This window comes from Falco naumanni, chromosome 10 (genome assembly GCF_017639655.2).
Source record: "Falco naumanni isolate bFalNau1 chromosome 10, bFalNau1.pat, whole genome shotgun sequence".
Taxonomy (NCBI): Eukaryota; Metazoa; Chordata; class Aves; order Falconiformes; family Falconidae; genus Falco; species Falco naumanni.
In genome coordinates, this window is record NC_054063.1 from 18,410,430 (window position 1) to 18,424,015 (window position 13,586).

The 13,586-nt window shown below is 49.1% G+C and overlaps 1 protein-coding gene across 1 annotated transcript; it reads right to left on the reverse strand.

Moving 5' to 3' along the window:
* Nucleotides 1–764: 764 nt before the first annotated feature.
* On the reverse strand, nucleotides 765–12,392 carry FADS1 (fatty acid desaturase 1). The gene is made up of 12 exons (XM_040608520.1): nucleotides 12,128–12,392; nucleotides 9,526–9,636; nucleotides 9,039–9,236; nucleotides 8,126–8,227; nucleotides 7,827–7,955; nucleotides 6,299–6,359; nucleotides 6,099–6,175; nucleotides 4,878–4,975; nucleotides 4,455–4,551; nucleotides 3,793–3,872; nucleotides 3,238–3,363; nucleotides 765–2,472 (listed from the first exon to the last, which is right to left on the reverse strand). Exons 1-12 carry the CDS (start codon nucleotides 12,320–12,322, stop codon nucleotides 2,421–2,423), a joined length of 1,326 nt encoding a protein of 441 aa, XP_040464454.1. The 5' UTR covers nucleotides 12,323–12,392; the 3' UTR covers nucleotides 765–2,420.
* Nucleotides 12,393–13,586: the final 1,194 nt, after the last annotated feature.

Sequence of the window (13,586 nt, forward strand, 5' to 3'; positions counted from 1 at the left end):
ATCCGGTAAGTACTCTCAAAGCTTCCTGAACCGAGCTGACCAGCCGTCTTCCTTCAAAACATGGTGAGGCACTTGCACTTTGATGGCATCTTCCTGACTAGAGCACCAGTACCCAGCCACCAGAGAAGCTTCGGCCGTTCCCTCTTTTATCAGAGAGATTAAAACCCTGCCCTGACAAAAGAGGCAAAGTACCCTTCTTGTCGGTTGAAACCATTCTACTTGCATGTCCGAATTAAAGGTTCACCAAGCCACGGAAAAGGCTCATTCACATTCCAACAAATAGCCGGGGACTGGAGCTCCTTATGGAGCAGAGATGCTCCATAGCTCTCCTGACTAGTCTAAACAAGGATTCTGGCCTTTGCGGCTCAGCAGGACCACTGCAAGGTCAGAGAGAACTTCTGGCAGTGCCACTGAAGTTCCATCTGAGAGCTGTTTGCCTGTTGAATTTAAGTCCTTACAGCTCTTCATCTCACCAAACACACGTACCTTCCTAGGCAGAAAGCAAGGCAGCTTCCAGAATCCAGGGGTACATCTTTTTTTTCCTTTCCTCCTCATTCCAGAGGAAGAACTGGTGTATGGTTTTGTTTTGTTAGGGTTAAATTTATTTTTTATATCACACACTTCACGTGAGCTGATTCCCTTCCTCCAAAACACAAGCACTGAGGTTTATGACAGTTCTCTGCAGCCATGGACAGGCATTTGCTCTACATTTTAGCGAGTGCAGGCTCTTGTGCAGACATATTTTACTCTGATAACAGCAATAGTTGATAAGATAAGGCATTTTATTATTGGACATTCCTCCACCAACAGTTCTAATAACAAGAGGGAGAGAAAAGGAGCAGGAAAAACAAGGTAAAACAGTAACTAAGGCCCACTTTTTATGATGTTTATCAACAGGTATCAATGATTTAACGATTATTTTATTTTTTCCATTACAATATTATTCTGTGCTTAACAACACTCTTAGCATGGGAAGATGCGTTTCTTCCATTCCCTCACCAGCCATCCTCTTTTGGGATGTTGACCAGAAAAAGCACCGTATTTCCCTCAAAATCAACCCACCCCTTCTGGAGACTAAGCCCCCTGTCACTGAGGTACCAGGGTGATGGAGCTGTCTCCGTTAGTGCGATGCCAGGTGCTATATCCTAGCTTGGCATCTGCAATGTTGGCATAGTAAATGAAAAGACACCAGGAAAGGCAGTAAGGCTCATTCACGTTCCAACAAATGGCACAGCACGTGCCCTCGTGGGGTGCATTTTGAAGGCACATCATGCAATAAACATCAGCAATATATTGGCTGACATGTGCCGATGGCTGTGCAGCCCACTGACATCTGCCAAGCGAAAAGGCAAAGGCATTGAAACAGCCCCCAGCTCGTAACACTTCTACTTCATTAAATTTGCCTGCACTTAAGACAGGAACACCTCGTGCTCCGTGGGCCAGAAGTCATGAGTTCTCTCCATTTAACAAACCGCTCAGAGGTTCAAAAAAAAAGAGTGAAGCTCCAGGTGACCACCGAGTGACTACCCTCCTGCTTCCCTGGGCACCCTTGTAGGGATCCTGGGTATGGACATGCCGTATTTCTGTCTCTTCTGACTTCCAGTTACGGGTTCAGTAACACTGGGAAGACTGGCACCATGGAGACTGCTGGCAGAGACTCCATGGGAGGTTCCCAATGGGCAAATAACCCAGAGGCTCTCAGCGTTCCCACAGACATGGCACGCAGAGCTCTCACATCCACACACCTGCGGAATAACCTCCACCTTCCTGTTTCTCTACCTGAATTAGGGCTCTAATTAGATCTTTTTCCTCACGCTCATTCCCCCAGAACTGCTACCTGCACCCTCTCCACCTCACTCACACATGTACAAATTGGTTTTGGCTCTCATGTACTTCCCACTGCCCCTTGCTTTGGGCACATCTATTGCCACTGTAATTACCTACAGGTGTCTGAAAATACTGTACTACACAATTCCTTATGGCTTCCACACTTCACTAACTCCCGTGTTCTTTGATTTCATACTGTCTCATTTTTCTTACCACGTTCAGAATGAGAGCCACCTCACAAAAGCCTATGTTAGATCAGAAACTCCCCTCCTATACACTCAGCAAAGCAACTACCAGCAGACAGAAAGGAATCTGTTCCCGGTCCCAAAGCTGCTTCCAGCTTTGTGGAACATAACCACCTCCATTCGGCTTTTCCCTGTAACTCAGCACCAGAGAAGAGGAATGAAAGAAGCACAAGAAGAATTAAGAACACATCTTTTTAAAAAAATCATATAATCACATTCATCAATGGAATTCAGTGGCATCGCCTCCCCACCTCTGGCTCAACCAGCTCTCCCTCCTCTGTGCTTCATGGTGACCACCACAGGAGGTAACAAGGGCTGGGGAGCTCCTCTGCAAGGATCCACCGCTTCTTATTTATGCAGATAGGCATCGAGCCAGAGCTCCCCTGAATCCTTCAAAGAGCTGCCAAGAGAGAACCACATTTCCTTAGAAACAAGGTAATGAAATACAGTGTCCAGGGAACAGAGCCCTGTGGGAAGAATCCCTGTCTATAGATTAAGCAAAAGAAATCATAGAATCATGGAAGGTTTGGGGTTGGAAGGGACCTCTAAAGGTCACCTATTCCAGCCCTGCAATGAGCAGGGACATCTCCAGCTGGATCCAGTTGCTCTGAGACCTTCAGAGGCAAGGCTATGCAGACTACAGCTCCTCGGAAAGATGAAGAACCAAACCACTAGCGCTACATCAGACAAAGACTGGAAGGCTAAAGCAAACAACTTAATTAGAATGAAAATGAAAGCAGCAAGTGCAAGAATGCCGCGTGACTTTTCAATGGAATAAGAAACATCTGCGGGGCAAGAAGGGGAAGAAAGGAATAAAAAAGAATGAATAACAGTTCAAACTCATCTTTATGAAAACACCTCTTTGACCTGGAGCACACCTGAGGACTGAGGTGCCAGACCTGGCATCCTACTGACCTCTGAACCCCTCAGAGCTCAGGAAAAGCAGCTCTCTGTTAGGTCATTCCTGCTGACACCTTCTGTCTGCTGCCACTGAAACCAGCGCCACAGCTGAACAGTTTCCCAATCCCTTTCACAGCCACCTGTACTATCTACAGCTCTTCGCAGAACTTCTGTGATCCAAGTTCCCTTTCCCATGTCCCTCACTTGTCCACTCCGTAATATTGGAAACCCCTTTGCACAGGGAACGCAGCAGGTAGATACATACTACACTATGTCCGCAAAGGCGGTGAGCAACGGCTTGCACTGGTACTCAATGCCGTGTTTGGCACACAGGGACTTCACCAAAGGGGCCACCTTCCAGTAGTTGTGGCGAGGCATTGTAGGAAAAAGGCTGTGGGAAAAGAACACGGTGATTCAGTGGCATCCGTCATCACCCCACAGAATTCCTCCCCTCTTCTGTGCCTAAGCTTGGGGGTGCCTCAGCCTCCCCTTGTGCCCACAGCCATTACTGCTCTGCAGTGGTCCCTCTCGTGTCACCGTCACTCAGCGGCTGTACTAACCAGGAGGCTGGTAATTCTCACTCCCGCGCCTGGCTGCTCGTATCTACAGTGGTATTGGTGCTCACCAGTGCTCCAAAGATTTTCTGACCCATCACTTGCAGTCCCCACTCCATCCCCATATAAAAAGCACAAAATTCCCCCACGTTATCTTTTGTTCCTGCATTAGCTGAGAGAGAGAGGGACCTTGTAGGCAATTCAGACCCAGTGTAACTAGCACTCCTTGAAACGCCCCTACATCCCCAACTCATCCTCCAACTCACTGGTGCTCGATTTGGAAGTTCAGATGTCCACTAAACCAGTCGTTGAATAAGGACTGATGAACATTACAGGTCGCCTGGAGCTGAGAGAAAAAACAGTAACATTTAAGTGCTGTTTTAGGAATGTTCCTTCTTTTACATGTGCCAAACACAACAGTAATTGGGTACATGTTCCTTATCACCACCTGCCTTCTGGCTGACAGCAACTCCGAGAGCTACCTCCAGTCAACAGGAGATGGCCACGCTGTGATACACGATTGTTAGGGACGCAGTTTAGAACAGACTTGATTTTCCCAGTGAGACAAGCCGTAACAACCATGACTTTCACCTCTCTTACTTAAAAAAAAGCTGCAATGGCTTCATAACTGAAATAAAAGAGTACACAAGGGAGCTCTGCATCCTCCAAGCACGGAAAGCTCTCCATCTGAAGAGCACTGTGGCATCTCTAATGATTTTCCTTGAGGCATCTGTGCTCAGCAAGTGCAGCCTCCAGCCCGCTCCTGCAGCTTCTTTCTTTGCACTCACGGCACACGGTGAGGACAAGCTGCTTATGCTTTCCTCTCTCGGTTCCCATCGCTTCTGTCACCAGCTCTCTGGGGCATTACATACCCAGAACTACAGCTTCTCACCTTCGAAGTCACAAGTCTCTGGAAAGAAGCTCTTACCTGAGTAGAGAACCAGTCCAGATTCTTATCATAATCTATGTGCATCGGGATGTGATTCATTTGCGTAATCCAGACAAACCAGATACTCTCTATAAACCTGTGCACACAAACACACACAGAACTGTCACCGATCTCACGCCTGTGCCGTAGCAAGTCAGTACAACACACCTGCACACACACAAGCCAGTTGGTGCTTGGCCGAATGAACCCCAGGAACCCCAAAGATCCCATCAGCAGATCAGCCCTACACACACCTCCAACCTTCTAAAGACAGACCACAGCCTCTGCCAGGCTGGCAGGCGCAAGGAGACGGAAAAATTGGGAGCTGATGAGGAAGATAACCAGGAGGTTGAAGAAAAGCTGACACAAAGGATAGATACAAACTGGACAAAGAAAATGGAGGAATTATAAGCTGGATGATACCTGACTAACAGATGAAGCCCCAGGATACCCTTCACCCCCATCAAGGGCAAGTAGGTGAGAAAGAATCGGATGTAGAAGCTCAGCATCCAGGCCAGGTCCTGTAGCACAGAGAACAGATAAAACTTCATTAAGAGGAAGAATTACTGGCTTCTGAATTTACCATCCACTCTATGTGGCACTCCCTTTAACCCCTCCCCAGAATCTTCTACCGATAGATTTTTCCTGCCAGCCCCATCACAAAGCGACCTGACACACGGCCACTCCCCAGCCGTTCCTGTGCTCGGGAATTATCCTGGTCTTACAAGCCCAGCACAGGGCAAACACCTCAGAGGACACGCTCTAAAGCATCACATTTTCCTCTGGATCTGAAGAGAAGGCAAGCAGTGAGAAATCCAAACCCCCAGCCAATTAAAAGAGTAAAGAGCTCTGGTTTACCTCCGTCTCCTTTTTTACTCCTTTTCACATTTCTTGCAGTCTCTTATTTCCCTCGCATTTTCTCCTGACCATCCTACTTCCCAAGCAAGACAAAAACAGCAAGGTGCCTTGTCTCCAACCCCCACACCTCAGAGAAAAGACAGCTTTTTTTGCATTTTTTTCTAAAGTTTCTAAAAACCATGCTGTTCCTCAAGGGCCTAGATCTTCCCCTAACAAACTATCCTCCTAACTCTGATCCCTAACCACACATCCCCTACTCCACACTGAACCATGAGGATTCAGTCTCAGACTACATGAAAGCCACTTGATTTTTAATATATCATTTTGCAAACCAGAGGCATACTGACCACTCCTCCAACCCCACCCCCATTTTCTGCTACTTTTCCCCTTTTTCTGTGCCACAGGTTTTTATTGTATGGACTTGGGGAAAACAAAAAAGAGTGGCCAGAAGGACCACTTCTGCCTTCAGCCAGGCTCTTGGGCTACCTGCAGGACAAGTTCTGGATGAAGACCAGCTCTGCAGCAGGAATGCTTCCCGACACACACCCTGGGCTGAGCCAGAGCATCAGAGAACATCCTCTGTCACCCAGCCCTGCACAGATCTTCTGGGGTGGGTGGGCTTTGTGAAAGGTACCCTCTCTCCCCCAGCACACATTATTTCCCAGATGCTACACCCACACAGCTGGCCACAGAGATATGCAGCTCAGAGACCCTCCCAGTAATTTCTTGTGCTGAAATGGATCCCTAAAAGAGTAAATCCCCATCGGCAACGCGGAGCTGACTTACCACCCACTGTTTCCGCTGTATCACGAAGTAGAATATGTACCACTGGAAGTAAAGAGGCACCAGCGCTGGGGGCCCGACTAGAGCAGAGAAATAGATTGCAGAGACATGAACTGCCCCTGTTATCCCAGCGAGATGGGCTGGAAAGGGCAGGGGGTGGGTGAGTGCTGTCCGTGGGACTGCGAAAGGGGAGGGTTACTCACTGATGAAGAAGTACTTGTGCTGGTGGTTGTAAGGCATGAATTTCTTCTTTTGTACACCAAGCTGTTAAAATAAGCAAATTGCTCAGGCCATGAAGACAGCTAAAGACATCTGCGTATACACTCCTACCTGCGCTTCCCAAGGAATGCATACCTAAGATACCTTCTAAGCTTTGAAAGAGATGTCCTGTCAAACCACGCCAGCATCCACCATGCCGCTGGCTTCACCATCCCCTGGAAATTCAGTCTGTGGCTGCTGCTACTACAAATTTTCATCGCTGCCTGGGATGCCCAAGCGCCCGGGCAGTCCCTTGCACGACAGTGATGTGGGCTGGAGGCTCTGTCCCTGCAGAGGGCACAGCCGAGCTACGCATGGGAAGCGGCGGCGGCACTGACCCTCTGCTGCCAACAGGGCTTCAGAGAAAAACTGCGGTACCAGGAATAATGATGACAGTGTGTAGAACTCCCACCTACGTGCAAGTGGTCTCCAAAGCAGAGAAACGAGCATCCAGACATTAAACTGTGGCCAGAGGAACAGGGGTGAATAGATTCTCCTCTCTCTGAGACTCTAAATTTTTCAGTGTTCACTGTATAAACAACAGATCACGTCACTGACTTCCTTGAGGAACTCATATATCCCTGTATGTGTCCAAACCAATCCCGAATAGCAGCCCTCCCTTAACTGCAATGCAAAACTGAGCATTTAAGCCTGGTGACACTATGACTATACATAACTTAATTTTAAAGGACCAGCAAATGCTAAAGCCATTCAATTGACTGCAGAGTCGTGCCAGAAACAGAGCTGGACTCCAGACGGGACCAGCCTGGCACCCACGGTCAGACTGAGACCACTGAAATAGCTTCTTTGAACAGTGGCTGTAAAAGTTCCAGATGGCCCCTGCTTGTCTTCCGCTGCTTCATTTCCCAAAACACTATAATTAGCCAAGCTGGGCTTGGTAAAGAGAACAACTTGCAATCTTACCTTCATACAACTGCAAGTCTCTCATCAGAGAAATACAAACTCGTAGTCATGACAAATATTTCATTCTGATTTTAAAGCACAGCAAAAATAACTTGTTTTGAAATTTTAAGAATATGAAAATCTGAGGAGTATTGAAGTATTACTAAGGAATATTAGGGACTTGTGGAAGGCAAAGCAGCACTGCATAAAACAGCAGGTCAACCCCTACCATTTTCTGGAGGTACTTCTCATTTTACAGAAGCAGTTTTGGTGGGGTTTTTTCACCTTCAGAATAAATCTGGAAAATTTCAACCCATAGTAAGATTGTACTAGGGCAAAAAACATAAAAAAAACAGGTGCAACATTAAGTTTATGAAAGCCAGTCAAGTGCCAGGGTCTTTTTTCTTTTTGTTTTTCAAAGGCCGTTAATGGCAAGCTGCACCTTCTCTGAACTCCTGAATCAGGGACAGCTCATTGACCGAACTAACTGGTCACTAGTCTCCAAGCTTTCTGCAGCTTTTCAGATTTGAATCCTAACGCTGTAACTTCCCAGCCTTCATCAGGTCTCACCTCTACAGAGAGTGTTTTTCCCAAAGCAAAAAATAAAGGGTGCATGCTAACGTCAGGGTCCTTTCGGAAGCAGTTGGGTTTAGCGTGGTGTTGGAAGTGGAGGTGATTCCACCAGCTGGCTGGTGCTCCCTGCAGGAAGGTATGAGAAGAGAGTGCCATAAAGAAGTTGTATCTTCTGCCCTTAGTCCTCCCTCCCCAGTAGTTCTTTGCGTTCGCTTTCTTCTTGTACTGAGAGTGGGTTTGACTGCAGAGTGTCCCGGGCAAGGCTCTAGCAGTCCCTCTCAGCACTGAACGCCCACCTTCAGATGGCCGATCACGAACTTGTGCACCCAGTGGTTCCATTTGGGCTTGCTAAAGACTGAAAGGTGTCCAAAATCATGCTGCAGCCAGCCAGCCTGGGCCTGGAATGAAAAAAAAAAAACAAACAAAACAAAACAAAACCAAACAACAGTGCTGCTGGGGGAAAAGAAGAGTCAGGATGCTCTGCATCTGAAAAGGGCTTTCTTTTCTCCCACTCCCATGCTCCTCACAGCATCCCCCTGGATAGCGGGAGCAGTTCCACTACTATGAACCCAAACACTTCTCTTTTACTATATACCACCGCAATCCAGACTTTCCCTAAATGACTTTTAGTCCCGGATAGTTGTTTTCACGAGGAAGGAAAAAAATCATGGAAAAAAAAAAAAGTCACGACGCTCAGAAACAGCATTTATTCTCTTACAGAACTGCCCTGAAATTGGCAACAAAGTCTCCTTTAAGGAACAGCGAGCTGCTGCCTCCTCCGAGTACTTGTAATTCCAAGGAGATCAGCTGGCCACAGAAGAAATAGCTGGGGCTTTGAGAGCTGCTCTGCCCTCTCCTCTAACCCGCTGCAAGTTCCCATGGGAACACGGTGGCTTGGCCCCTGCACAGTGCCTTGGAGTTCTGGCACCAGGGACCTCAGCAGCACAGCGCGGCTTTCATTGTACGAAGAAGTCTGGGAATAAGGAGGGCTTTGACCGTCTATGGGAAGGAAAAAGCAGGGCAAAGCCTGATCTACCCAAGGAGCATGTCATGGCACTGGGATTTTGCCCCTTCGGTGGAACCCAGGGAGAAGCAGGATTTTGGGAAGTCCACAAACATACGCTTTCCTCTGTGCTTAAGGCAACGAGCACTTAAGCCTCAAAAGGCTGGTTTTTCATCTCTGGGGCTTCTTTTTGCCCAGTTGCTTACCTGGACAGTGCCTAGAAGCACTGCAGAGAAGAGGAAAGGCACTGTGGATGCTCCAAAATACCAGATGGTGAGCCAAGCTGCAACATCCAACACCAAGATGTGACAGAGATGCAAGATGAAAAAGGTGCGGTTGGGGTTGAGAAGCCCCATCTTCTCGACATTTGCACGGAGTTCACGGAAATCTTCTACCAGCTTTTTCTGTGGGGAGACCCAAAAGCATCTGAGGGTCTGAAGGTGCCTCAGGACCTCAAAGAGGAGCTCACTTCCCCCTCTCAAGGAGCTACTGTGACCATGAGGAAAAGCTGAGGGTCATCTGGAGACAAACCTTCACTAAGGCAACTAATAATGACACGGAGCAAAGGGGAAGCTCCAGATCAACACAGTGACTCCAGGAGATACTATCATTTTATGCACAGGGAATTCTGGCTGCCAGTAGAAGTTAAACAGCACAATTTCAACCCAAATGTCAAGTTTTTAAGATACTTACATTTTTGCTGGGCTCAACGCTGGGTTGATCTGGTGCCAATTCTCCAATCAGGAGTGGGCTCATGTGCTTTCTTACTAGCGTCTTGTCCAGATGAAATGCTATGAAAGGATCCTGAAATGCAGATACAGGAACAGAATGAAGAAAACCAACCATTCAGGTGGCAGCAAAAGAAATATATTTCATGATATCCTGGACTCAGCAGAAAGCAACCCAGCTAAAGGAGCTGGCTCAACCAGATTTTACTGCCACAAATCCTTCTGCTTTCTTCACACCGTCAATGATCATTTGAAGCCAAATTCTCTGTGTCATTTTCTGGATGTTGTTAAGCACATGCCACTAAGAAGTATGGGCTCACTCCCCTCTTACTTCTGAACCTCAGAATTTCATATCCTGTCAAACCTCAAGAATATGATCTCAACCACATACTCTTATCTTATCTATCTTGTCTTTAGCTTCCACTTTATTTTTCTTCAGGTGTCATACGCTGAAATGAAGATCTGACTAGGGAGAAGAGCAAGATATTGCCACAAAAACTCAATCAGTTAGCTGAACTGGGAAAAATAATCGGACAAGCAGGACACAGATAGGTGACTCACACCAATCTCTCAGAAGCCCCATCTCATTCCAAACGTGTTTCCTTGGCAATTTCCAATGCCCGCCCTGCCACATCTTCCTAGAAAAGTTTTTTTCTTGCTGCCTGCCTCCTGTTCCCCATCTGGTTCCCCTCCACGTTTCTGAAGAGTTCCATGAAAAGGTCTTTTTCATCCTTACCATTCAAAAGATCCCTGTTAGGCAAATCAGTTACTTCTGTCATTTAAATGTAAAGCCAATCTCCATGGCAACCAGGTGAAAAACTCCCTAGTGATTGTCGTCACTATATACTCTATCACTACATTTAGATTACAAATCCCATGAGCATACTTGGCCATTTGACAACTACTTCCTACTGAAGATCTCCTCCCATTTACCTCCTTTTCCCTATTTCTCTCCCCATGTCCAAGCTAGCACATATTTTATAATCTCCCTCAGCCTGATGATGCTTTTTCTTTTCTGAGGCAGTATTTGCCCACTATGTGTCAGTCTGTAAGCCTCCTGCACCATGCACGTGCAGCACTATAATTACTAGGTTATTATTGCGTGCTTTTAAAATAAACTGTCCTTTTAAAATAAACTGTCCTTTCAAAAGACTTCTAATCAAGACAGGGGGTTAAAAAACCCGCTGACGTTGCCAGCTCTGGGTCAGCCCTGGTTTACTTCAGATGTAGCATCCCCTCTGTTCAGGCTCATGTGAATAACACAGGGAAAGAGGAGAGGGGAATGTGCAGGAAGAGGAAAAAAAAAATGGGGAGGAGTATGTGAGCAGATCAGAGGAGGATGGTACCACATTTTTAGACCAATCCTTTCCACGGAGGCTGTAAAACCTGGCGGTGCAATCCTAATGGAAGGTTACGGGACCACTGATTGCACCTTCTAGAAATCAAAACACTCCAGTGGCATTCAGCAAACTAAAAGTGTTCTTTCTTTACTTTCCCCACCCCCCCGCCCCCCCTGCTTTTGAGAAGCCTGATTCTTTTCATTTCCAGGACAAAACTATTGGAAAAACTGGAACTGACTTGGCTCGGGTTCCTGAGCGGTCAGCAGTTCGGCTGCACCCAGCAGTGACACAGATGATAACGCCTGAAGAATGCAGCTGGCTGCAATCGGAGCAGCCAACCGTGCTTGGCCGTGTGTGCTGGCCGCTGCAACCGACCCCGTTCTTCTGGGGCTTTGACAATGCATGTGTGCATCCCCACCTCATGAAGTATGTGCACATCCACCTATTATCCTTGGTTTTAAATTATATGCATACGATGAAGGAAAGTGCTAGATACCAAGTTTCATCCTTTCTGGTCAGGGAGCAAAACTGGACTGAAACATAACCCACCGAAACCACTCCAGGGGCAGCTTCACATCCCACACCTGCCCTCGGGTACAACCATTTGCATTTAGAGAAATGCATTTTCTTTTGTGAAAGCCGTAGCAGGCAAAGGAAGGAAATACAGCGACAAAAACACCCCGCACCGTGCTGCCGATTCGAACAATGCTCACCGTGCTTTGCAACAGTCACTGACATTCAGACAGGAATAATGTATTTTTTTTAATAGGCCTTCAGCGTTATTTTGTACTAGTGCCAACTCTTGGAAACGCTGTGGCAGGTTTTTAAAGGTAGAGGAGGCTGAATGTGTTCATCCACCTGCGAACACAAGCTCGACCTGCGCACACCAGTGAGCACACACCTCGGGTGCTGTCCGGGGCTGCCGGCGGCTGCAGGTGGCTGAGCCGCGTGCTCTTATTTACTGTGCGTGAGCAAAAACCAGTGGCTTTCCTCCCAAACTGATGCCCGGAGTCAAACGCCCTATTTGCGCACATTTCAGCTATTCCTTCAGCAACATCCCCTCGTAAGCACAGTCCCGCAGGAGCAGCCTGCGCCCCGTCGGGCCGCTGCCCACGGGGAGGCACAGCCCGGCATCCCCCCCCCTGGCCCCGAGTGCCCCCCACGCCTGCCCCCAGCATCCCTTCTCCATCCCTCCCCGGGATGCCCGGGGGATGCTCCCCCACTCACCGTGGCGTCCTGCCCGGCGTAGTGGCTGATGACCCGGGCGCCCCCCGGGTGCCTCCGGTAGAAGCGGCTGATGTCGTACACCTTCCTGTCGATCACCAGCCAGCGCTCCTGCTGCTCCGGCCCCCGCCCGCTGCGCTGCCCGATCTCCTCCCAGGTGAAGCGCCGCAGCGCCCGGCCCGCCGCGGGGTCCTCCATGGCTCGGCTCGGCTCGGCTCGGGTCACCGTCGGCCGGACCCCAGCGCGGCGGCCTCGTCCCCCCGCCGCGCCCTCCCCGCGCCCTCCCCGCGCCCTCAAGCCCCGCCTCCCCGCCGTTCCCCCACGCCCATTGGGCCCCGGTGGTCTTGCGCCCGCCCCCTTGCGGGACGCGCTGCGAGCGGGACCGCGGGCAGCTCCGCACCGCACCGCACCGCACCGCACCGCGGGTGTGGGTCACAGCAGACGAGGAACCCCCCACCCCCACCCCCCCCCCGCAACAGGCAGCTTCCTGGCGCCTCTGGCTGCTGTGTGCTGGTGGTGCCGCCGCAGGCAGAGGGTGACATGTGGAACATAGCCGAGGGCACCCCACAGACCTCTTCGTCTGGGCTTGCTCGGAAAGTAGCCGCTTGCACGGTGCATTCCTAAAGGTGTCGGTGCTGGCGCCAGGGCTTAGTTAAATGCCTTCACTTCCAACCAGGCAAATGGGACAAATGCACTTTTTTATAGATTCGTCGATTGTATTGCGCTGGGGAAAACAGCCGGTGTGCTGCAGGGCAAGAAAGATGGGCAGGCTGACAAGAACATCAAGTAGTTTAAGATAAGCAAATGCAAAGTCCCGCATAAGGACGTAAGAAGTGTGAGAAAGGATCAAAATACTGAGTGGCTGGCGCTGGGTGACGTGCTGGCTGGGAAGGACACAGGCTTAGTGGGCAATGGCACACGCCAGGCAAAGCACAGCCTGGAAAATTGTATCATGAACCAGACAGAGGATGTGGAGCAAGCAGAAAAGCCACGAAGCTGAGCCATCACAGGGGAACGATGTGCAGGCGCTGCAGTCAAGTCACGCTCAAGTTGCTTTTCTTAGGCCGCTTTTGCAACACATTTCTCCTTCCTTCTGCGCTGAGGTTGCCTTATCTTCCTTGCCCTTGGTTTCGTTTCCCCTTTCCAGCAAATCCCTCCCGCTCTTCCACCTGTCCTGCATCTCCCGTTCAGCTGCCGCTTCTGTTCCTGTGGCCACGCTGGGCTGGGGACGCAGCTGGCGGGGGGGACAGGTGGCACCGCAGGTATATCACACCATATGCCTGCCTGACCGTGGCCTGCAGCTGAGTCTTCATACAACAGACCACTGAGTAATGCTAGAGGAGCAAATGATGCTAAAATAGAGAGATCCACCTCTGGGGGACTTCATCCATACACATTACAAACATACATTAAAATGCCTCTCTCCGCATTCAGTTCCCTTCTGGCTTTCCCTAATCACAAC

Bases quoted from the DNA above. Each gene is read 5' to 3' on its own strand.
- FADS1 (XM_040608520.1), bottom strand. From the start codon at position 12,322: ATGGAGGACCCCGCGGCGGGCCGGGCGCTGCGGCGCTTCACCTGGGAG. The intron at 6,360-7,826 runs GTGAGACCTGAT...TTATTTTAACAG, and splicing joins GAAAAACACTCTCTGTAGAG to CTTGGTGTACAAAAGAAGAA. The intron at 3,364-3,792 runs GTGAGTTGGAGG...CTTTTCCCACAG, and splicing joins AACTTCCAAATCGAGCACCA to CCTTTTTCCTACAATGCCTC.